Raw genomic sequence first — 21,160 nt, forward strand, 5'->3', positions numbered from 1 at the left:
CCCTACTGGCCGCCTGCCAGAGCACCCATTCCCATGCAGCCCCTTGCCGGGACGAGGGGATGCAGGGAGGGGGGGGCCAGGAGCCGTGCCAGCCGCTCCTCCCCGTCCCTCGCCCACCTCCCCCGGAGCCCAGCCGGCGGCTTTATGGCTGCGTGTGTGTGCTCTTGGGGAGGAGCCGCCTTTCCGACGGCGCTGCGAGCAGGCACGCCTGCAAACACCGGGGCGAAGCGGGGCGGCTCTGCCCAGCCCTGCCGGAGCTTTGGGGCACGGCAGCGACCGGAGGAGCGCAGCCCCTGCACCGTGCGTCCCGGGACCGGGGCTGGGAACCGGGGACACCTCGGGGACAGCTCGGGGACAGCCCGGCGAGACGAGGGGCGGGCAGCCGGGGGCCGCCCCCCGGGGCCGGGCCAGGCGGGGCCGCGCAGGTGCCTGGGGAGGTTGGGGCCGTCCCCGCTGCCGGGACCCGCAACAGGTACCGGGGGGGGGCGACGTGGGGCCGGGCCGGGGGGGGTCGCAGCTCCTGGGAGTGCGAGCGGGTAAGAGGGGCGACTTTCCCGGGGGGCGGCACACCGCTGGTAGCACCCCCTGCCCCGCTTTCCCTTTTCTCCATCCCCTAAATCTCCAGCTTGGCTTTCGCTCCGCTGCTGGAAGCCCTGGGCTGGGGGGGGTCTGGGGATGCGGGGAGCAGCCCCGCCGGGCCGGCTCCGAGCCGTAGAGCCGCGGAACTCGTTCTGCCCGGCCAGCCGGGGCCGGAGGCGCTGGGCGGAGAGCTGGGAGCAGCAGGCGGCCCGGCACGGCACGGCCCGGCACGGCCCTGCCCTGCAGCCGGGCTGCAAACCGCGCCCGGGCGCTGCGCTGCGCTGCGCTCTGCTGCCCGCACGGGGCTTGCTCGGCTTCGGGGTCTCCAGGAGGGGTCCCGCTGCTGCAGCTCTTCTCCCCGCACTTCTCCTCTCCGGCTGCTTTGCTCGGGGAGGTGGCAAACAGCTTTTCACGCTGCTGCTCCGCTTGTGCGTGGGGTGTGGGTCACAGCCCCTGCGCTCTGTTCTTCCCTCTCCCAGGGTGCTGGGTGCAGGTGGGGATCACAGGGGAGAGCTGGAGGCTCGAGAGCCGTGCCCTGCGTGGTCAAGCAGGAGGGTGATGTGGGCTGGGGGTGTCAGCTGGCTTGGGGACCCCACAGTGTGACTATCGGGGCTGGGGGTGGCCTCCAGCCCAGGGATGGCGGCGAGTCCTGCCCGTGCCACGTGGGGTTGGGGTGTGACCCCGCGGTGTGGTTTGCTTTGTCCCCAGCACAGACGCATCCAGCTCCTTCTGGCAAGGGCGAGCGATTGCTGGGCCAGGTGATGTCGGAGGCTGTGGACCTGTCCTTCCTGTCGGATGTCGAGAAGGATTTGATCCTGCAGGTCCTGCAGCGCGATGAGGAGCTCCGCAAAGCAGAGGAGAGGAGAATCAGGTGGGGATGCGTCTGGGCAGGCAGGGTTCACCCAGGGGGTGGCTGGAGGGGCGAGGACTGCTGCGGTGGGGCTGGCTGGGAGCTTTGTGCCGGTCTCGGGGTCCTCCTGCAGCTCTGACTCTCCTGGTTTGAGCAGGCGCCTGAAGAATGAGCTGCTGGAGATCCGGCGCAAGGGGGCCAAGCGGAGCAGCCAGCGCTACAGCGAGAGGACCTGCGCTCGCTGCCAGCAGAGCCTGGGCCGCATCAGCCCCAAGGCCAACACCTGCCGGGGCTGCAACCACTTGGTGTGCCGGGAGTGCCGATCCTATGGCCCCAACAGCTCCTGGCGCTGCAAAGTCTGCACCAAGGAGGCGTGAGTACCCAGGGGCCGACTGGCACGGACCTTCCGTGTGCTGCTCTGTCCCCTTCCTCTGCTCAGTCGCCCCAACTTGATGCCCCGTGGCCACCTTCTGTAGTCCAGCTCTCAGCTTGGTCTTCTCCACCACAGGGTAGCTGCCTGTTGTAGCTTCCCCAGGCTGCTCAAGGTGGGCAACCTTGGTTGGGCAATTGAGCTGGGCCATGCCCTGCTCTTGGGTCTCCTTTGTGCCCACCCTGCGCCTTTCCCCCCTTTATGTGACTCCAGCCTGTGTTTCATGCAGCCCACTTTCCTCTCTCTCCTTTGCTTCACCTGCCATACAGAACCCCCCCTCACTGTGTTTCCTGATGGTGCAGCTGGCCCATCATTTGCCCAGCGCACAGTCTCTGCTCAGCCTCCCGCTGGCTTTGCTCCTCTTGGCTGGTTCCCAGCACCATGGGCATTTGAAGGGTGCGGTGGGATGCAGGGAACGGCCCCTCACTGCCCCTCTGCCCTGCAGGGAGCTGAAGAAGACAACAGGGGACTGGTTCTACGACCAGAGGGTCAACCGCTTCGCCAACAGGCTGGGCAGTGACATCGTGCGGCTGTCTCTGCGGCACAAGTCTGCAGGTAGGGTGAGGTGGTGCTGTGCCACCAGGTCTTGGAGCGATGCCTTCTTCCCCAGCCTGTCCCTCCAGGATGCTTCAGCTTTCCCTGGCCTGTGCCCAGATTGGGGTTGGCCAGGAAGAGCCTCTCTTTGAGGCTGTGGGCTTCTGTGTTGGGGAACGAGCCCCTCCTGAGTCCTCTCTGCTTTCAGCCAGCAAGAGGGAGACCGTGGGACAAACCCTCCTCCAGAAAGCACAGCTCGGTGATCCCAAGAACATCTCTGCACCCCGGCAGAAGAGCCCCCAGGAGCCGCGGAAGGCCCACAGGTGAGGAGGAGCTGTTCTGAGGACCCTGTGTTTGGGGAGGGGTCACCGATAGCCCATCCGGGTGCAGGGGAGACAGCTGTGGGGACGAGAGAGAAGCTGCCACCCTGCTCTGAAGGTCTCTCTCAGACCAGCTTCCTCGCCAAACGGGATGTACCTGTGGTTTCGTTTGTCTGCAGTTTGTTTCCTGATGCCTCAGACCCTCGGGACGGCAAGAGTGACACAGAGTCCATGGAAAACATGAGCCTGGATGGCTACAGACCTGGTCCTGGTGCTGCTGGGGGCAGGTAAGGGCAAGGCTGGGACTGGTTGTCCATGGCAGTGCTGGCCTGGCAGAGAACGAGGACCTGCATCTGAAGGCTGTCTTTGTCTGTGCGCTGCCTTGGCTTGAGGAGGGAGATGCTGGCTCTTCTTGCCAGCCCGAAACCTCGCACTGGGCAGACAGGTCCTCTGCTCCCTGCACTGTTCCAGGCTTGTTCATGCAGCTCTTCGGAGCTTGTGGCGAGAGCAGTTCCCAGCCAAAACTTGGCTTCCTGGCCGTGCTTCTTTTGGCTGGGGTGCCGGCCCGAGACAGACCTTTTCTGTGTCCTCTGCAGGAGAAACTCTCTGGAGAAAGCTGCTGCTGTCAAAGAGGGCAAACAGGTTGCTGCACCAGCAGGACCCGCGGTGGCCAGCCTGACCCTCCCTCTCCCCTCCAGAAGCGTGCTTTCTGCCTCCAATGGACGGGTGAGTGCCGCTGCTCTGCCGGGGCTCAGGGCTGGGAGCCCTGCGCTGCCCCCTCTGCCCTGCTCTGCACCGGGCTTCTCCCTCCTAGGAGGCTCCCGTGGGAAGCCGCAGCAGCGTGTTGGCGGATGAGCATGCAGCCTTATTCAAGAAGAACCCCCGGCGGGTGGTGAGACCGGCGGGTGAGAGCCGCGTGGAGCCCGGGGAGGCTTTGGTGCGGGTGCACGAGGTCTGGGCAGCTCCTCGCGGTGACGGAGCTGCAGGGCTGTGCTAATCCTGCAGCCTCCTTGTCTTATCTCCCCATCTTCCGTGCAGATTACACCAAGTCGGTGATTGACCTGCGCCCAGAAGACTTTGTGGGTGAAGGCAGCACCTTGGGAGACAGGAGCAAGTCGGTCCCTGGCCTCAACACGGAGCTGGTGAGACCCCCAGTGGTGATGGTGCTGGCTGAGGAGTGGAGCTGGCTGCACTGCTCATGTGCCTCCCTGCTGCTTCCCATGCAGACGGTCTCTGTCTCGTTGCAGGATGAGGAGGAGGAGGACATCGATAACCTGGTGGAGATCCATCGCCAGAGGGTGGCCCGGGGCAGCATGCGCAGCGGCACCTCCTCGGTGAGTCCCGCGGCTTGGCTGTGCCCTGTAAAATGGGGGAGCTCCCAGCTGTTTCCCAGGGAGCCTGCATCTTAGTGGGGCACCCAGTGACCGTCCCCAGCCAGGAAGGGCTGGTGTTGGGCTAGGAGAGGGGCTTTGTGGCAGAGCTGTCAAGAATCCCCTTGCTGAGCACAAACAGGGGATGGTGAGGCTGCCCAGCTCAGGCCAGCCGTGCCTTCCAGAGCACGCTGGGGAGCATGGTCAGCATCTACAGCGAGGCCGGCGACTTCGGGAACATCACGGTCACCGGGGGCATCTCCTTCTCCCTGAGCTACGAGCTGAAAACGCAGACCTTGTTCATCCACGTGAAGGAGTGTCGCCAGCTGGCCTACGGGGACGAGGCGAAGAAGCGCTCCAACCCGTGAGTGCTGGGAGGGGAAAAAGTGGCAGCGAGCTGGGGAGGGACAGGCTGGTGGTGCTGCAGGGACCCGTGGCTCTGCTGGTGGTGCTCAGCAGTGCGTGGGGTGCCCACGGGAGATGGGAGCTGTAAGTGGGGGTTTTTGGTGAGCTGGGAGGCCTGGGCTGTCCACAGGGGCTTGGGGGTGAGGAACTCCACCTGCTGCTCCCCTCAGGTATGTGAAAACCTACCTGCTGCCTGACAAATCCCGGCAAGGGAAGCGCAAGACGACCATCAAACGCAACACCGTGAACCCCTTGTACAATGAGCTGCTGAAGGTGAGCGGGGATGGGCTGGGGGCTACCAGCTCCCCTCCGCTGGGGGCCAGGCAGACGCTCAGCCCCTGGGGATGCAGCTTGAACAGCACCGCGACAAGGGGTTCAGGGGTTCTCCTCTGCCGTGATTCTGCTTTCCTAGCCCTGGCAAAAAGGGGAGCCCTGAGGGAGTGGGCTCCAAACCCTGATGTGGAGGCTTGGTGGGGGGTGTTCTACATACAGACGTTGTGCCCTGAAAGCTGGGGAGAAAAAAAAAAAAACAAACAAAAAAAAACCGCAAACATTTCCAGGCTGGGTCACTGCTGTAGTATCACTGTGGTGCCTGTCCTTGGGTGCTGTGGAGGCACATCTGAAGATGTGTGTGTGTCCTTCACAGCCAGCATTCCTGGCTCCTGCACCATCCCCCAGGGCAGAGGGTGCTTATCCATGGACGTGGCTTTCCCTTGGAGAAGGCTCCTTACCACCAGGGCATGGCAGCCTGGCTGTGCAAGCCGGAGGGCAGCACGGCTGCAGAGGCAGAGATAAGGCAGTTCTGGCCCCAGCAGCAGAAGCACTCAGCGCTGCCCTTTAGCTCCTGGTCCCCGCTGTGGCTGGCACAGGGCGGTGGGAAGGGCTGGCCCTTCCCCGAGCCCTGCTGAAAGGAGGTGGTGCGTCCCGGCACTCTCCGACAGGAAGGAAGTGGGAGCTGGAAAGCATGGTTTGGTTTCCAGGCTCCTGTGGCTCAGCTTGCCCCAGCCCCAGGTTTGCTGAGGTCTTGTGCTCTGACCACCTGAGGCTCGGTGGACTGGCAGAGCTAACCCTGCGGTGGGAAGGAGCGGGGTGGCTGGGTGCCACAAGCCCTGGATGCGCTCTGAGGGCTGCCCACCTGCACGCTGGCACTGCTGCCCTACACCCGGGGTCTTCTGCAGGCTTTCCCCCCTCTGTTCTGGGGGCTGCCTCTGGCTCACCTGTCTCTTTGCTGCCTCTCTTCCCAGTATGAGATCAACAAGTCCCTCCTGCTGGCAAGGACGCTGCAGTTTTCGGTCTGGCACCACGATCGTTTCGGCCGGAACACGTTCCTGGGGGAGGTGGAGATCCCCATGGACTCCTGGAACTTCGACAGCCACCGGGAGGAGTTTCTGCCCCTGCACGGCAAGGTACCTGCCGCAGCCCTCCTGTGTCATTCCTGCGTGTGAGGATGGCCCTGAGCGGGCAGAGGGGTGCAGGCATCTTGGTCGAGCTCCTGAATGGCTTGTGCCTAAACAAGTCTTTGGAGAAACAAAGACCCCAGGTCAGATAGCAGCGCTGTCAGAGTGAAAAAGGCTGATCTAGGCTTAAGCCTGGCTTCTCTTTTCCTCAGTATATCCCGTGTGATGCAGTCAGATGTCTCTCTGCCCAGTCAGGTATTTTTATTCAGTTTGCTTGTTTGCTCCAAGACTGCAGCTCTTCCTGCCTCCCTGCCCCAGTAAGGAAGGATGGGAGCCAACTTCAGGGAAACAAATAGGGGAAACTGGGCTCAGCATCCTGTTGTGGGCTGCGGAACAGTGCAGTGAGAGGATGTTGTGCAGCTGGATGGCAACAGCAGATGCTTTTGCTGTTGGGACTTACTCAGGAGCCTGGATCTCTTGATGAGCTCCCGATGCAGACTCGGCCCTTTGCATCGCTGGGACTCAAGTGGCTGCTGAGCTAAAAGGGGTTTCCTAAAGGATGCAGTTAAAGCAGAATAATCCCAAAGGAGCTGCTCTCTTAGCCTGAGCTGGTGACTGCTGGAGAGGGCCTGCAGGCATTTGTGCTGTGGTAACCTGGTCATTGCCTCTTTGCAGACTGGGGCAGATGCTGCTGGCCTCCACCAGTACAAGGGGGAGCTGGTTGTCTCCATGAAGTACATCCCATCCTCCAAGCACCCTGTGGCTGGCAGTGGCAGAAAGGGTGAGTGCTGGAGCTCCACCATCTTTGTGTAACCTGGCAGTGTTCACTGCCCTCTACAACGTGCTGGGAATTCCCAGCTCCAGATACCTTGCACTCCTCTGGGAACTGCCTGTGGGCGGGCAAGCTGGGTGGATTTGTTGGGTTGTGCAACTTGAGGTGTCTGAAATGCCTGTGAGCTGCTGGCTGCTCTGGGTCACAGCAGACCTGGCTGCCCTCAGGCTGCCTGAGCAGCTCCAGTGCTTTCCTGACACTGGACCACTGTCACCAGTGCTGGTCCCTGGTCCAGGCTGGACTTTCGGGCCCCACATGGAGCTATTTGTCTTGGCAGTCAGGGCCAGCAAGGAAGGAGGCAGGAGGAGTTACCACCCTGGGATCTGTACCTGCCTCTGAGCTGGAAGTCCTTCTGCAGAACCTTTTGCACTGGGGGTGAAGCAGTGGTGACAGTTGGTTAAATCTTGCTCTGCTGTTTTGTTTTGTTTTTTGTTTTTCCAGGCAAAACAGGAGAAGGTGGTGAGCTCCAGGTCTGGATCAAAGAAGCCAAGAACCTCACAGCTGCCAAATCTGGGGGGACATCAGACAGCTTTGTGAAGGGGTGAGTGTGGGTACTGGATGAAATGGGTGAAATACTGAAAATAATGGGTGAAAGCACTGCCCTCCCTGGCTGCCTCCCATGACACTTCCTGGAGCTGGTGCTGAGATCCAGGGGAAGGAAGTGTCTCTTCATTAACTGCCCTGTGCTGGCTGTGCTTGTACCCTGAAAGTCGCTGTCTGCCCGTCTCTTGCTAGAGACAAGTTTTCAGTAGCGAACACGTTCCTGGGTTTGGGCCAGCTGAGAAGAGCTGCTCAGGGTCTGTGAGGCCCGTGCCTGTTTGTCATGGCTGGAGGCTGCGCAGAGGGGTCCCCTGAGCTGGGGAGGTGCTTGTGCTCTTCCTGCAGGCTTGGCCCTTTTCCCAGGCTAGCAGGGCTATCTGCCAGGACTGGCTCCTCCAAAAGCTGCCATCAAATTGCCTTCCCCGAGGTCACCAAGCAGCCAGGCAGCTGTGACTTGGGCTACCTGTGGAGGTAGTTGCGTGTGTGTGTTGCTAACTCCAATGGGGCTGCTTCCCCCAGCTACCTCCTGCCACACAAAAACAAGGCCTCCAAGAGGAAGACGCCTGTGGTAAAGAAGACCCTGAACCCTCATTACAACCACACCTTCGTCTACAACGGCATCAACCCCGAGGACCTGCAGCACATCTGCCTGGAGCTGACTGTGTGGGACCGGGAGCCTCTGTCCAGCAATGACTTCCTTGGAGGCGTCCGCCTGGGTGTGGGCAATGGTGAGGAGCCCTGGGGCTGTCGGGAGGAGTTGCAATCTGCACAGGGGTGTGGGGGTGAGGAAGGCTGCTGTGGTGGTGGGAGAGGCCCTACAGAGCCTATCACAGATATAGGACCAGCACTTTTGCTGAGGGCTGCCTCTGCTGCAGGGAAGCCGCTCCTGCGCGGAGGCTGTCTGTAACGTCTCCCTCTCTCCTTTTTCCAAGGCATGAGCAACGGGCAGGCTGTGGACTGGATGGACTCCACGGGTGAGGAGCTGAACCTGTGGCAGAAGATGTGCCAGTACCCGGGCTCCTGGGCGGAGGGCACGCTCCAGCTCCGTTCCACCATGGCCAAGCTGAGGCCGTAGGCAGCAGCACAGGCAGCAGGCCTCACCCTGGGGCTGGCACGGCTGCTCTGGAGCTGCAGCACAGCCAAACTTAATTATTTTTCGCCTGTATTTTAATAAACATGACCTTCTCTAAACAGGCTTGGGCAGAAAATCGTCTTGGCCTAGCTTCTCTTTAAAGGTTTTTGCATTTGTTGTAAGCTTTGGACCAAATTTCAGGCTGAACTGGAGTCCTGGTGGGCCCTCCCTTCTTTCCCCCAGGCACGCTGCTTTGAAACCACTTTGAGTGGTTGGGTTTCTTTATTCTTTTTTCTTCTTTTCCTCCTCCCACCCTCTCTGTTTCACAATCTGCTCCCTCTTTGTCTTCTCCACCCTCTTCCTCAAGGAAGTTGCTGGCACTGGGGCTCTGTGGTAGCGAGCAGCCCAGCTCGAGCCCCAGTGCTGGGGCTGGAGAGGAGCAGCAGTGGGGCCATGCTGGACAAGATGTGCAGGGTCAGCGGCTGTGTGTGGGGCTGTGCATGGGGATGTGGGGCAGCACAGCACAGCTTACTGGGGGCAGTTGCCCAGTCCCTGCATGAAGGATGAGTTTTCCCGTGCCTCTCTGGAATACTCTTTCTACCAGCACTGTTATTTTTTTATACAAATTTATTAATTTCAAGTTTAATATTCTACTGCCAAAATAGTTCCCAGGAAGGGCGCCACAGTGCTGGGTGGAAGGGGAAGCAAGTGGTAGGGTGCAGATCACGAGCCTCGGGGGTACTCTGTGCACTGGATGTCTCTTACTGTCTGCTGAGCATGGGGCCATGTGCTACTAATAAAGGCTTTCTGATGGTTCTGGCAGGAGCCTGGCATCAGTGCCTGGCCAGCAGGACTGAGCCCAGGCAGGGAGGGAGCAGGTTTAAGTTGTGTATGAGGTGAGGACGGCCACAATGAGGGTGAAGCTGCTGCGATAGAGGCATTTGTAACATCGCCCTGCCTGCTCTTCCCTCCCCTCCCTCCTCTGCTCTGGCAGCTTTCCTAGGATATGGGGCACTCACATGTTCACAGTCTGTCCTCCCGCTGGGTTCCCTTTTCCCTCCTGCCCTGGAGTTTGAACAGAGGCACTCCAGCATCTCCTGGTGTGGTCCTGGCTGGGGCTGAGGCATCCTGCCCTGCAGCCAGCGGGGGCTCCTGGCTGCTGCACAGTGGGCACGCTGTTAGCACGTGGCCCCTGTCCCGTTGTGTCCCTGCTCACTTCTCAGTGCCAGAGCAGCCTGAGAGTGGCTCCCTTCCCTCTGGAAGTCCTTGGCATCCCGGTCCTCCTCTACAGTGGGCGACTAGAAAAGCAGAAAGGAAGGTGTCCGTCCTCTGAGGGGGGTGGCAGGGGTCTCCCTGGCGCTGCCTCAATCGCAGGGGTCCCCGCTCTGTGCCCGCTGGGCTGCCTCCTGCTCGCTCAGCAGGTAGGTGTCGATGAAGTCGAAGATCTCATCCGGGCTGATGGGCAAGATGTAGCGCTCACGATCGGTGCCCGCTTTGTCCAGCAGCACCATGTTGAAGTGGTAGCGGGTGAGGTGCAGGAACTGCCTGGGGGTGCAGAGGGGAGCTGGTGGTTAGGACCGGGGCCCCTGCTTTGGGGCTGAGCCTTCCTACCCCACCCAGCCATGGTCAGGCCCTCCTGAGGGTGGTTGCTTCTACCTCCTGAGGGCCACGTGTCAGAAGGGCCACGTACCCTGCAGCCAGCCTGCCCCGTCCCGTGGTACCTGAGCTCCTCCATGATGCCAACAGACAGCTGATGCTCCCGGATGCGCCCCACTTCGTGCGGGGGCTGCCCCACCAGCTCAATGATGGTGACGTGCCGCAGGTCCAGCCCACACGTGGCTTGCTGCAGAGGAGAAGGGGAGGTGGTGAGAGGGTGCTGGCGGGGCACAAGAAGGGGGCGGTGCGAGGCCTCACCTGCAGCATGGAGATCTGCATCTTGTAGTAGCGGTTAGCGGAGTCGGGGGCTGAGATGACAAGGAGCCGGCGTTTCTCGTAGAACTGATCCAGCAGGCTGGCTGCCGAGTTCACAGCTGTGTTGATCTGCATGGCTGGGGCACGAAGCAAGCGCGTGAGCACAAGGAGAAATGCCATTCTGCACCCTCTCTTCCCCTGCCCCTCGCCACTTACGTGCACAAAGGGGCTGGGAGCCTGTCCATTGCTGGGTGGACTGGCAGACCCGCAGGGAGGTGCCCTGGCGCTCGTAGCCCCCGTCGCAGAGGTACTCGCACGTGGCACCGTAGTTGTTGCCGTCAGAAGTGCAGGAGAGGTAGCCGTGCTGCGGAGGCTTCAGCACAGGGCAGCGTCTCACTGAGAAGGAGGAGGCCAGGTGAGATCAGGCGGCCGAGGAGGCTAGGGGTGTAGGACACGGCCCCGGGCAGGGAGCCTGCAGCCCGAGGGAGCCCTCTTCACCTTGGACACGGATCCTGAACTTGCAGCTGGCCCGGTTGTACGCCTGGTCGTAGGTGGTGTAGCGGATCACGTGCTCTCCTTCAGGGAACTCTGAGCCAGGTTCTGGGCCCCGCAGCATCACCCTGCAGCCAGCAGATGGGTTTCTCGATCAGGGCCCCAGGAGGGACATTCAGCTGTCACCAATGCAGCCCCCAGCCTTGGCTGGAGATACCAGCAGCGCCTCCGTGCTCACCTCTTGATGACACCATCGGCAGAGTCCTTCACGCGCGGTGGGTCCCAGTACACCGTGGCAGTCAGCTTGCCTGGCTCTGCTATCCGTTCACGGGAATCCGGGCAGCGGATCTTGGGAGGTTCAACATCTGCCCGCAGGAATGAGGAATAAGCTTGGGGAACCTGGGGATGTCGGGGCTGTGCTACCAGAGCAGGCCACTGAGTGCCCAGCAACCCCACAACTGCTGAGCACAGCCTGGCACCCGCAGCAAGCAAAGCCTGGTGTAACGCCAGTACTGAGTGCCCGGGCTTGGCCCCAGCCCTGAAGTGATGTGCCCTGCACCAGCCTGAGCTCTGAGGCTAACAGCACCTGGGTTAGGCACTGGGGGGTGACGCCTGCAGGCACAGAGGGGACAGAGGGCAGCCCTGCCCACGGGGGTGCGTGCCCCAGCAGCATCGGGCTGGGAGGGCGGCAGGGCGAGAATTTACCTACACAGATTGGCTCGCTGCCGCTCCAGCGCCCGTCCTCCATGCACGTGCGGCTCCGGTCGCCCTCCAGCTGGTAGCCGGGCAGGCAGGTGTAGTCGCAGCGAGAATCCATCTGCACTCCGGCCGAGCACACGTAGGAGCCCCGCAGCACCGCCGGCAGCACGTGGCATCGGATCTCTGGGCCAGACGGAACAAAAAGGAGAGGGAAGAGGCTGGGCTGGCCGTGCCAGCGGGCAAAGCGCCCGGGGCTGGCTGCCACAGGGCTGGTGATGCCTTGGGGGAGGCCGGCGAGCCGGATCAGCGCGGCATACTCACGTCGGCAGTACGCCATCCCGGACCAGCGGCGGCTGGGCAGGCACTGCACGGCGCTGCGCCCCACCAGCCGGTAGCCGCGGGCGCAGCTCAGCTCGCAGCGCGTCCCCAGGCTGCTGCGGTAGGAGCCCCCCTGGGGCGAGTAGCAGGTCGCCTCTCCGCGGTGGATGTTCAGCGTGGCGCACCACTGGGGCACTGGAGGGGGGTAAAGGGAAGGAAGGGAGGCACTCGGCTGTGCTGTGCCTCGGTTTCCCCATGGGGAGCTGAGGAACAGGCCTGGGGTGCCGTTACCTCGGCGGTAGTCCAGGGCAGGCTCAGGGGGGGCTTCTTCCACGTACACTTCATTGGTGTGGCTCTCAGCGGTGTAGTAGCCGGACCCTGGCGAGGAGGAGAGAGATGAGGGGGCTGTGCAGCCCAGGTGATGCTGCCTCCCCGTGCAGCAGCACAATCCAGTCCCAAACTGTCCCGCGAGTCCCCAGAGGGAAATCTCACCTCCAGTTTGACTTTGCCCTGTTGTCCCAGTGCCCTGCTGGGTCTGGCACTGCTGGGAAGGGTTAAGCAGGGCAGACAATGAGCCCCGTTCCCAGGGACGTGGTGCACGCTGGCACCAGCCCGCAGACTAAACAGCCACAAGGGCAGACGTGATTACTGCAGGAAATGGGTGCTGGCCTGAAACGGGCTGGCAGAGACCCCCGGCCTTTCACTGCCAGGAAGCCATCCTCCAACCGATCCTATTGAACTCTCCCTGCCGCTGTGCCATGGGTACAACCAGCTCTGGTCCAGGGGGAAGGAAGAAAACCTCTCTCCTGCCCGTCCCAGCAGAGCAAGGGAGGAGAAGCGCACCACCTCGCTGGAGAGGGCCGGGCAGAGATGCAGCCCTTGCGTTCCAGGGCAGGACGGAGCTGCTGGAGGGACGGTGCTGGAGGAGCTTGGCCGGAGCTGCTGGACCCACGCCACCCCTGCTGTGCAGAGCAGCCCCTGGCCCCATGGGAAGGGGGAGGACAGCCCGGTGAGGGCCTCGCACCAGCGGGGACCCTCTGGCCCGCACAACCCCGATGTCCCCACGGCAAAGCGAGCGGTGGGGGCAGGCAGGGAGGCGCGGGGGGCTGGGGAGGAAGCCCTGCACGTAGAGAGAGCTGGCGCCCTTCCCTGCGGCCCCTCGGCACGCCGGCCGGCCGCGGCATTCCCCAGCACTGAGCTCACGTTTCCGCCGCTTTTCCGCTGGCCCCCGCCAGCGCTGCCCCCTCCTCGCCCCCCCATTGCTGCGGGGAGCCCATCCCACCGCACCCCCTGCTTCGGTCCCGCTGCTGGGGCTGGGAGGGCTCGTCCCCTGGCCGTGCTGTGCTGCGGGCACTACCCAGCCTGGCAGCACCCATCTCCCCTTCCCCCCTCCTGCTTTTGGCAAAGGGGGGGGGGGGGATGAAAGCCGAGGCCAACCCAACCCGCAGCCCCTCCGTCACGTGGAGGAAACTTTTATTGCAAACCTCTCCTGCGAGAGCCTTACTACAGAGCGGCTCCCCCCTCTGCTTCCCACAAACTTGTGAAGTCACCCACTCGTTTCCACAAAGCCTTTTATCCTGCTGCCCTTCCCACGCTGTCTGGCGCCAAAGAAATACGGCTGCCTCTGGGGAGCCCAGCACCAGGGCTGGCACCGGCGGGGCCAGCAGCGGGGCCAGCAGCGGGGCTCCCACCCGGCAAGCAGGGCTGTGCAGCTCTGCCCCATGGCCCTGGGAGCTGCCCCTTCCTAGCAGATGTACCGTATCATTGCAGATGCTCACCTGGGACCATCCCAGCCCAGCAGGAGCATCCCCTGGCAGCACCACGAGGGGAAGGGGAAAGGGACCGGGAAGGGGAAGGGAGGACGAGAGCCCCGGCCCAGCTGCCCAGCCGCGGGTGGGCTTGGGGCTGAGCTCTCCATCCAGGCAGACATCTGCTCGCCGATGGCTCCAGCGGGAGCATGGAGTCAACGGAAAAGTTTAGCTCTCACAAGCCGGGCTGTGATGGAGAGGCTGGTTATTTGCTCATCTCTGGATGCTTCCCAGCCCCGTGGCGGTGTCAGCTCTCCGCTCCTCTCCCCCCCCCGGGCTCAGAGGAGCAAGCCCCGATGCTCTCCCTGGCGGCACCGCACCAGGACCCCTCTCCTTCCACCCCCCAGCCTCTTGCCTCCACCCTCACCCACCCCAATGTTTGCTGTCCCCCTGCAGGCCCCCGCAAGGGGACCCGTGCAGGTGGCAGCCCGCGATCCCCGCGGCACCCACCTTCGTGCCACGTGGATGACACCAGCCTGGTGAGGAACACCAGCAGGACGGGGGCCGCCTCCTGCGCCATGCAGCGGGCCGGGGCCAGGCCAGGCCTCCTGCAAAGACGGGAACAGGCTCGGATCGGCACGCGGCTCCCTCCTTCGCCCCGTCCCTACACCGCCGGCTCACGCTCCCGCTTGGCCGCGCTGCCTCTGCTGAGCAAACCCACTTTTTCCCCCTCCGCTGCCTATCCCAAACATTCAAAAGGCGTGAGTCAGGCCCCAAAACGACGAGATCGTCAAAAGCAATAAATCCCAGGGCTGCCTGTTTTTCCGTGCACCTTCTCCTTCTCCAAGGCTTCGAAAGCTTTGCAGATGTTTCCCTGCGAGCAGCAGAGCCAGGAGCCGCTTTCCGAGAGGGAGCGAGCGGAGGAGCTTCCCACCAGCCTGGCCAGACTCCTGCAACGGGAGCTCCGGCGACGGCAGAATGAGGACAAAACCACAGGAATCAGGACCCTTTTTATTTTTTTTATTTATTTATTTTTTTTTCCACCGGGGAAGGGCTGGCTCGTGCGGGACGAGCCGAGGCTGCGACGAGAGAGGAGGGAACCTCGCCACGAAGCCCAGCCTTTGAACCCAGGCCCGGGGGCGAGCGCTTCCAGCTGGGCTCTGGCTCCCAGCTGCAGCCCAGCCCCCGGCAGCGAATGGAGCCGGGCAGGGGGCTGCGACCCCCGGGGCACCCCGCGCCCCGACGGGGCGGGCAGGTAAGCGCTAATTAGGTGGCCAAAGCTAATTAGCGCGCTAATTAGTAACACAGCCGGGCCGAGCAAGCAGGGCTGCTGCTCCAGCTGCCGGGATTCGGGGGGCAGCCGCACGACGTGGGTGCTGCGAAGGCGGCTGCCGCCCCTGCCCTCCCCCGTGGGCCCCTCCGATGGGGCCCACGCGTGGGGCGGTGCGGGGGGAGGCGGCCTCCTTCGGGCTCGCCCGGCCTTTTCCGTGAGCTTTCGGCCCCGCCCGGGAGGCTTCGGCTCGGGGCGGGCCGCGGCCACCCCCGACGGGGCGGGCCGGGGCGGAGCTGGGCTGGGCTCGGCGGGGCTCGGCGCGGCAGGACGCGGCTCGGCCCGGCCCGGCCATGGCGTCTCCGTCGCGGCGGCTGCAGACGAAGCCGGTGATCACCTGCCTGAAGAGCGTGCTGCTCACCTACACCTTCGTCTTCTGGGTGAGAGCCGAACCGGGGCCGTCCCGCCCCGTCCAGTCCAGTCCCGTCCCGTCTCGCCCGAGCCCGCGGGCGCGTCGCGGCCGCGCTGCCCTGTCGCGACAGGCGCCGATCTCAGCGGCTTCCCCTCTTTCCCTAGGTATCGGGCATTGTGCTGCTGGCCGTGGGCGTCTGGGGCAGGGTGAGCCTGGCCGTCTACTTCTCCCTGCTGGACGAGAAGGCCACCAACGTGCCCTTCGTCCTGGTGGGCGCCGGCGTCGTCGTGGTCCTGCTAGGCACCTTTGGCTGCTTCGCCACCTGCCGTGGCAGCACCTGGATGCTCAAGCTGGTAGGTGCCCGATGGGGGGGGCAGGGAAGGGACCGTGTCCCACTGGGACGCCCGTCCCAGCCCGCTCCTCCTGCCCGCAGTACGCCATGCTCCTGTCTCTCATCTTCCTCATCGTCCTGGTGGCCGCCGTCGTTGGCTTTGTCTTCAGGCACGAGGTGAGTCGGGGGCGGCTGCTCCCACCCTGTGGGGTGGCCGCTGCCAATGGGTCAGGTCCCTGGGGTGCCTTGGGCTGGGCTGACCCCATGGGGCTCAGCCACACACTGCCTGCAGGGATGGAGGCACTGCCTAGTTACAGATGGGGTCGGCGTGGCTGGGTGAGCAGCCTGGTCCCCAGCAGGACCCCATAAAGCCCAGGCTGAGCGTCTGGCTTCCCGAGGGCAAGGGCTGCATCTGCTGGAGGCAGCCTTCCTCCCTCTGCCTCTGACAGCATGAGCAGCGTGACCCTGGACCTTAACTCCTGCCTTCGGTCTGCCTTCCGAAGTACAACTGAAAGTGTCATTTTGCTTGCTTTCTGTAAGTAAAGCTCCTCCGAGCGTTTTCATGCTGTGGAGCAACCTGCTAGTAGGGGGAGTTGGCACCGTGTAGGTCCTTGTTATTACACGCGGCATCCCCGCCACCGCAGGGATACAAGCCTGCCTTTTATTAGAGCGTTTAATTGCCTGGGTTCCTGGGGAATGTCCACAGGCTGTGGCCGGAGTCATTCCTGCCGTCGCCGAGAGGTGACTAACGTGGGGCCACGGCGTTGTGGGGCCGTGGCTCTGGGAGCTGCAGTTCCCAAAGCACGCGAGCGCGCAGGAGGGGGACAGCACCGTGGCACTGTGTTCCTCCTGTGGCTGCTGAGACCTCTCTTTTGCAGATCAAGACAAACTTTGAGAGCAACCTCAACCTGGCCTTGAAGAACTACAACGTGACAGCGGATCAGCACAGTGAGGCGGTCGACACCATCCAGAGAACCGTGAGTGCCCCTGTCTGCCTCCTGGTTCCTGGTGGGTAGGTGTGCACGTCTCACCCACCTGCATCCTCCGAGCCCCTGGATGTTACCAGCTGGGTGTTCCCCTCCATCGCAGTGATAGTTTTGCACCACAGGACGTTAGGTGGAGTGTTTGGGGCCCTCTTGCTGTTTCCTTGCACGGCAGGGCTGCCTGCAGGAGGGATAAGTGGGTGCCCGTGGGAAGCATCTGTTCTGAGTTAGGGCTGGCGAGTGCTGCCGGGAGGGTCTCTGGAGGGTGTACTGAGTGCTGGCCACATGCAGAGCACAGGCAGCCCCTGTCTGTAAGGTTAGGGCATCCTGGTGAGGGTCAGAAGGCTGCTGAGTTTGGGAGGAAAGCCGTTTTAGGGAAGAGATGAGCATGAGGTCACGGGCAGTTCCTAGATGGGAGCTGGGATATAGAGTGGTAAAGACACAGGAGCTGCAAGAGCCCCTGTAGGGCTGGGGGATTGGTAGGCTGGCATGACCATACTCCCCAAATTTTCTTCCCCCTCCAGCTGCACTGCTGTGGGGTGCAGAACTACTCAGACTGGGAGAAGACCGATTACTTCGCCCAGAGGGGAATCCCTCGGAGCTGCTGCAAGAACCAGGACGACTGCTCAGTGGAGGATCTGAGAGACCCAAATAAAGCCAAGCTGAAAGTGTTTGTGGATGTAAGTTAAGCTCACAAAAATCCCCTGCAGGTCCTGGAGGTGGGGAAGGGAGAGCTAGGTAAATAGGGAAGGGTTTGGCCTTCACTTGAAGGGAGAACTGCTTTCTAGATGCAGGCACCCTGTGGCTCAGGGATTCCTCTGGGATGGGTATAGGCACAAAATATGTGAGAACGAGCCTCTACTCCCCTCTAAAGTCTCCCCTGCTCCTTCCCTGAAGGTCAGGGACCAGCCTGCCCCCAGTATTTGCACTTGGGGCTGTGCATTTTGGAGAACGGGTAAATGAGGAGGTAACTTCCTGGTCAAGCTCGTTGCAGGGCGCTGACGTCTCTCAGCTGCTGTGCAAAGTCCTGCTCCACGGTGAGCACAGGTGACTTCATCCCGCGGGGATCCCTCGTGATGTGTGCGAGGGGGTTACGCGGAGGACATTCCTCTGCTGAGTCACTTTGTTTAACCCAACACTCACACTGAGCAAAACCAAGGGCGGCGTTGCCTTTGATAGCGCTGGGCTGGGTGCTGATCTCACCATGTGGATCGGGGTGGTTTTGCTCCAGCCAGGCAGGAGGGTGGTGGGCCAGCGGGGACCCTTAGACCTCGGCCTCCTGCACCAGAGCATCTTCCCCGGGAGCTGCGTGCGCTCCGGGGAGAGGCAGGTTGGTGCTTGGGGGAAGGAAAGCAGTGGGCCCACATGCTTGCTCTCTGTCCCCTGCAGGGTTGTTTTTTCCTGGTAACGTCAACGATGGAGTCAAAAATGAGTGTGGTGGCTGGAATCTCCTTTGGCATCGCGTGCTTTCAGGTAAATCTCTGCTGCCTAGCACGGGAGCAGTGCGGAGTGAGGCTAGCATGCCTCCAGAGGCATTCAATTTCTGTGCAGGATATGTATGTGTACAAAAGGCACGGCCTGTCTCAGCCAGAGAGGAACAGCTTTTCTGCAGCTATCCAGTGTTTAACCTCACCCCCTGTGCAATCTCCAGGGTTCTTTAAACCCAAGGCTGAAGCACCAACTCTGTTCCCCTGATCCCGGGTTGTTTGGGAAGAGCTCCTTTCTGCAACAGCTGACTTAAAGAAAAACCAAAGCCTGTGCTGCCCTGGATAAAGTCCCTGCACTCGCTGTTGGGAGGGCAATACTTAGTGCCCCTCCTTTATCAGGGAATCACTGTGGGCTCCCTTCTGTGCAGCTGGGTCCCTCAGAGCATGTATCCCTTGTGCTGTTGGCCCTGACGAGGAGCACCTCACACCCCACACACCACCTCAACCTGCAACTGCTTCCTCCCCCCCTGGCTCCTCTACCTCCAGTTTACTTTGTGCTGTAGGACACTTCCTGCAGGGGCTTCGGGCAACAATGTGCTTAGTGTCCTGTAATCTGACAGGCAGATCCCAGCAGGAAACAAGAGGCCTCTGCCCCTGAGTTCCTGGCTAAATTGGGCTTTGTGCACGGTGAATGCTATAGCCTGGCTTTCCCAAGGAGCTGTGCACAATAGGGCTGAGCGCTTGGGAAATCCAGATCCGATGTGTCACAGCAGGAGCTGTAGGGTGTGCAACTGGCCCTTATTTAGCTGGCTTCTGGAAACTTGCTCGGCTCTAGGTGCTAGGCACTTGCTGAGCAAGCGTGGCAGGCCCTCACTTTGGAGGGAAGTGAATTCGCTCTTTACATGGTCCAGCACCCAGCAGCAGTGGGGTGACCTCTGAGGCACAGGACCAACAGGTAACAGCACCAGGGGAGGGTGCGGAACCTCACCAGGATACCGCTGCCAGAACAAGCATGTTACCCTGCCTTTCCTGTAACAGAACCAGTAAAATGGGGGAGAGGCTGCAGACAGCGGGGCTCTGGCTGCAGTCTGCGCTAGCAAACGCTTTCAGCTGAGGCTGGGAGCTGGGACCGGTCTCTGTGCTCCTCCCGCAGTGGTGTGAGCTGTGCTCTGCTCACCATGCTCCGCATGGGGTGGCTGAGACGTGACTGACACGCAAATGGTGAGCTGCCTGCTTCCCCCGGCTCTGGCCGTGCAATTATCTCAGCTAATGCTGGGCTGGGGAATTGTAGCCATTTCCTGGTTTTTATCACCCGTTCAGCAAGTGTTTGCTGTCGTGCAGCCAGCAGGGGCCAATCATGTAAATGTGCCTCTAACTTGGCTTGTGTAGGTCAAACTCCTGCAGGATCCAGCCCTGAATGTCTGTGCCGGGGCCGGGAGGCCACGTTGCGATAACAGCAGCGCGTCCTCCGTGTGTTGTTGATGGGAAACAGCAACCTTGCTTCCCCGCTGTCCTTGCAACGGGGAGAGGTGGTTGCTGTTCTCTGGTGGTTGTGTAATTGGCTGTGACGCTCCTGATATCTGTGTAATCTCTGAAATTACTGTATAACAGTAGATGCTTCGTAAAGCAAAATGTAACAGGATGGGATATGGAGCGTTGCTTGCGAGGAGCTTGCTTGGCATATGCCTGCCAGGATCCTCTGCTTCAGTCTCTCTCTTTCCCTGCAGCGGGGCGCAGCAGCCCGTGTTGTGGTTTGTAAATCCCCACTGCCTATCTTTGCATGTTATAAAACTGAGATGGAAGTGCCTGATGTTCTGGAGCGATTTTTCAGGCTTTCTCCAAAAAAAAAAAAAAAAGTCTTGGTTTGGGCCACCTCTAACGTGTCTTTTCTATTTTTTTTTATTTATTTATTTTTTTTTTTCAGTTGGTTGGCATCATTCTCGCCTGCTGCCTGTCCCAGTACATCACAAACAATCAGTATGAGATGGTGTAGCTGGCCCCCAGCGTGCTGTGGCTGTGACCAAGGTACGTCTGTCCCGTGACATGAGCTGGGGGTGTACCTGTGTTGGGTCGGGCACTGCTCTGCTGCGAGCTTCTCCCAGCTGTGTGTGCTGCTCCTGTAGCAGCAGGTGGGCAGCGTGGGTGCTCCTGTGGTGATGGATGGGGTGGAAGTGAGGGGGAGGTGACCGCTTCGAGGTCAAGGACAGCAGGGGCAGGTCTCTCATGGTCCTGCTAATGCTTCCTGATCCTTGATTTATCTACTCTTGTCCCATTAACCCCGGGCTTCCCCCCTGAGCCGTGGAGCAGGCTGTCCTTGGCTACTGCCACTGTCACCTGCGGCGTGCCGCTGCCTGCTGAGCTGTGCAAGAGGGCTCCTGCTAAGCCCTGTCTGCTGCATCATCCTGTGCCGTGTATAAATGCGGGCCTCCCGATGCCATGTTTGTTAACACTGTCTTCTGAACGGCAGGGTATTCCTCGTGCTCTCTGTGTCGGGGAAGACCGCACCACCTCCAGTTTTCCTCTGGACGCTGCTTCGTGAAGTCTTGCTTTGAATTGACTGATCCTCTTCTCAACTAGCTCATAGAAACGAGTGCAACAGCTGTTCTGCTGCGCTCAGGGACTTGTCCTAACACTACTCTGCTGTACCACTGAGTGGGATAATTAGCGTAGCCGAGGTGGTTGTAGTAGCTGCGTTCCTCCGGGCGCCGGGCTCTTCCCTCAGCTGAAAGCTGAAGCGCCGTGCTCCAGCAGCCGCTGCTCATCCGCAGCCCTCGCTGGCTGCCCTGCGAGGTGGCCACGTGGGACGGGATGCTCCTGGGCAGGAGCTGCTCTCACCCAGTGCCTCCCTCGGGAAAGCAGCGCTTTCTCTCATCTCTGACCTCTGTTCTCAGCCCTCGGCATCCCCTCACTGTTCAGGCTCGCTCACTGGACACGTTTCCTCTTCAGATGGGGCTGTTGCCCTGTTTCAGCACTGCCCTGCCTGCTGCAGCTCTTTGCTCAGCAAGGTCTCGGCTTATTGCCAAGCTCTCTCTCATCCCCATGCTGGGTTTTATATACTTTTTTAGAGTTGTACTTTTTTAAGTACAGGCTGTAGCGATTCTTTGTAAGCTGTAGCGAGGTTTGGTGATGTAGCTCCTGGTGCCTTTACCTTGGTAGGTGTCCTTGCACCGAGTCAGCTGTGACTTGATTGTCAGTATTATATGCTGCTTTAACTCATTTTGTGTATTGAGTAGAATTCTT

At 61.3% G+C, this 21,160-nt stretch overlaps 3 protein-coding genes across 3 annotated transcripts; 2 read left to right on the forward strand and 1 right to left on the reverse strand.

Moving 5' to 3' along the window:
* The first annotated feature begins 438 nt into the window (after nucleotides 1-438).
* Nucleotides 439-8,368, forward strand: SYTL4 (synaptotagmin like 4). The gene is made up of 17 exons (XM_084293852.1): nucleotides 439-472; nucleotides 1,288-1,450; nucleotides 1,587-1,802; nucleotides 2,305-2,414; nucleotides 2,602-2,716; nucleotides 2,893-3,000; nucleotides 3,310-3,439; nucleotides 3,528-3,618; nucleotides 3,752-3,855; nucleotides 3,961-4,047; nucleotides 4,269-4,447; nucleotides 4,659-4,761; nucleotides 5,733-5,894; nucleotides 6,561-6,666; nucleotides 7,159-7,258; nucleotides 7,777-7,985; nucleotides 8,190-8,368. The coding sequence occupies exons 2-17, from the start codon at nucleotides 1,341-1,343 to the stop codon at nucleotides 8,330-8,332; spliced, it is 2,073 nt and encodes a 690-aa protein (XP_084149978.1). The 5' UTR covers nucleotides 439-472; nucleotides 1,288-1,340; the 3' UTR covers nucleotides 8,333-8,368.
* Nucleotides 8,369-9,693: 1,325 nt separating this feature from the next.
* SRPX2 (sushi repeat containing protein X-linked 2) lies at nucleotides 9,694-14,087 on the reverse strand (the record flags this gene model as incomplete). The annotated part of the gene is made up of 10 exons (XM_084294342.1): nucleotides 14,008-14,087; nucleotides 12,041-12,127; nucleotides 11,753-11,944; nucleotides 11,438-11,614; nucleotides 10,971-11,097; nucleotides 10,739-10,860; nucleotides 10,457-10,636; nucleotides 10,244-10,377; nucleotides 10,051-10,172; nucleotides 9,694-9,874 (listed from the first exon to the last, which is right to left on the reverse strand). Exons 1-10 carry the CDS (start codon nucleotides 14,075-14,077, stop codon nucleotides 9,694-9,696), a joined length of 1,392 nt encoding a protein of 463 aa, XP_084150468.1. The 5' UTR covers nucleotides 14,078-14,087.
* Nucleotides 14,088-15,074: 987 nt separating this feature from the next.
* On the forward strand, nucleotides 15,075-21,160 carry TSPAN6 (tetraspanin 6). The gene is made up of 8 exons (XM_084293962.1): nucleotides 15,075-15,207; nucleotides 15,344-15,532; nucleotides 15,613-15,687; nucleotides 16,389-16,487; nucleotides 17,018-17,173; nucleotides 17,883-17,966; nucleotides 19,845-19,945; nucleotides 20,388-21,160. Exons 1-7 carry the CDS (start codon nucleotides 15,121-15,123, stop codon nucleotides 19,911-19,913), a joined length of 759 nt encoding a protein of 252 aa, XP_084150088.1. The 5' UTR covers nucleotides 15,075-15,120; the 3' UTR covers nucleotides 19,914-19,945; nucleotides 20,388-21,160.

Source organism: Netta rufina (genome assembly GCF_964035555.1).
Source record: "Netta rufina genome assembly, chromosome: 12".
Lineage (NCBI taxonomy): Eukaryota > Metazoa > Chordata > Aves > Anseriformes > Anatidae > Netta > Netta rufina.

Excerpts from the sequence above, each read along its gene's own strand:
- TSPAN6 (XM_084293962.1), top strand. The coding sequence starts at position 15,121 with ATGGCGTCTCCGTCGCGGCGGCTGCAGACGAAGCCGGTGATCACCTGC. Across the intron at positions 17,174-17,882 it reads AGCTGAAAGTGTTTGTGGAT|GGTTGTTTTTTCCTGGTAAC; the intron begins GTAAGTTAAGCT and ends TGTCCCCTGCAG. Across the intron at positions 17,967-19,844 it reads TTGGCATCGCGTGCTTTCAG|TTGGTTGGCATCATTCTCGC; the intron begins GTAAATCTCTGC and ends TTTTTTTTTCAG.
- SYTL4 (XM_084293852.1), top strand. The coding sequence starts at position 1,341 with ATGTCGGAGGCTGTGGACCTGTCCTTCCTGTCGGATGTCGAGAAGGAT. Across the intron at positions 4,762-5,732 it reads TGTACAATGAGCTGCTGAAG|TATGAGATCAACAAGTCCCT; the intron begins GTGAGCGGGGAT and ends CTCTCTTCCCAG. Across the intron at positions 7,986-8,189 it reads CCGCCTGGGTGTGGGCAATG|GCATGAGCAACGGGCAGGCT; the intron begins GTGAGGAGCCCT and ends CCTTTTTCCAAG.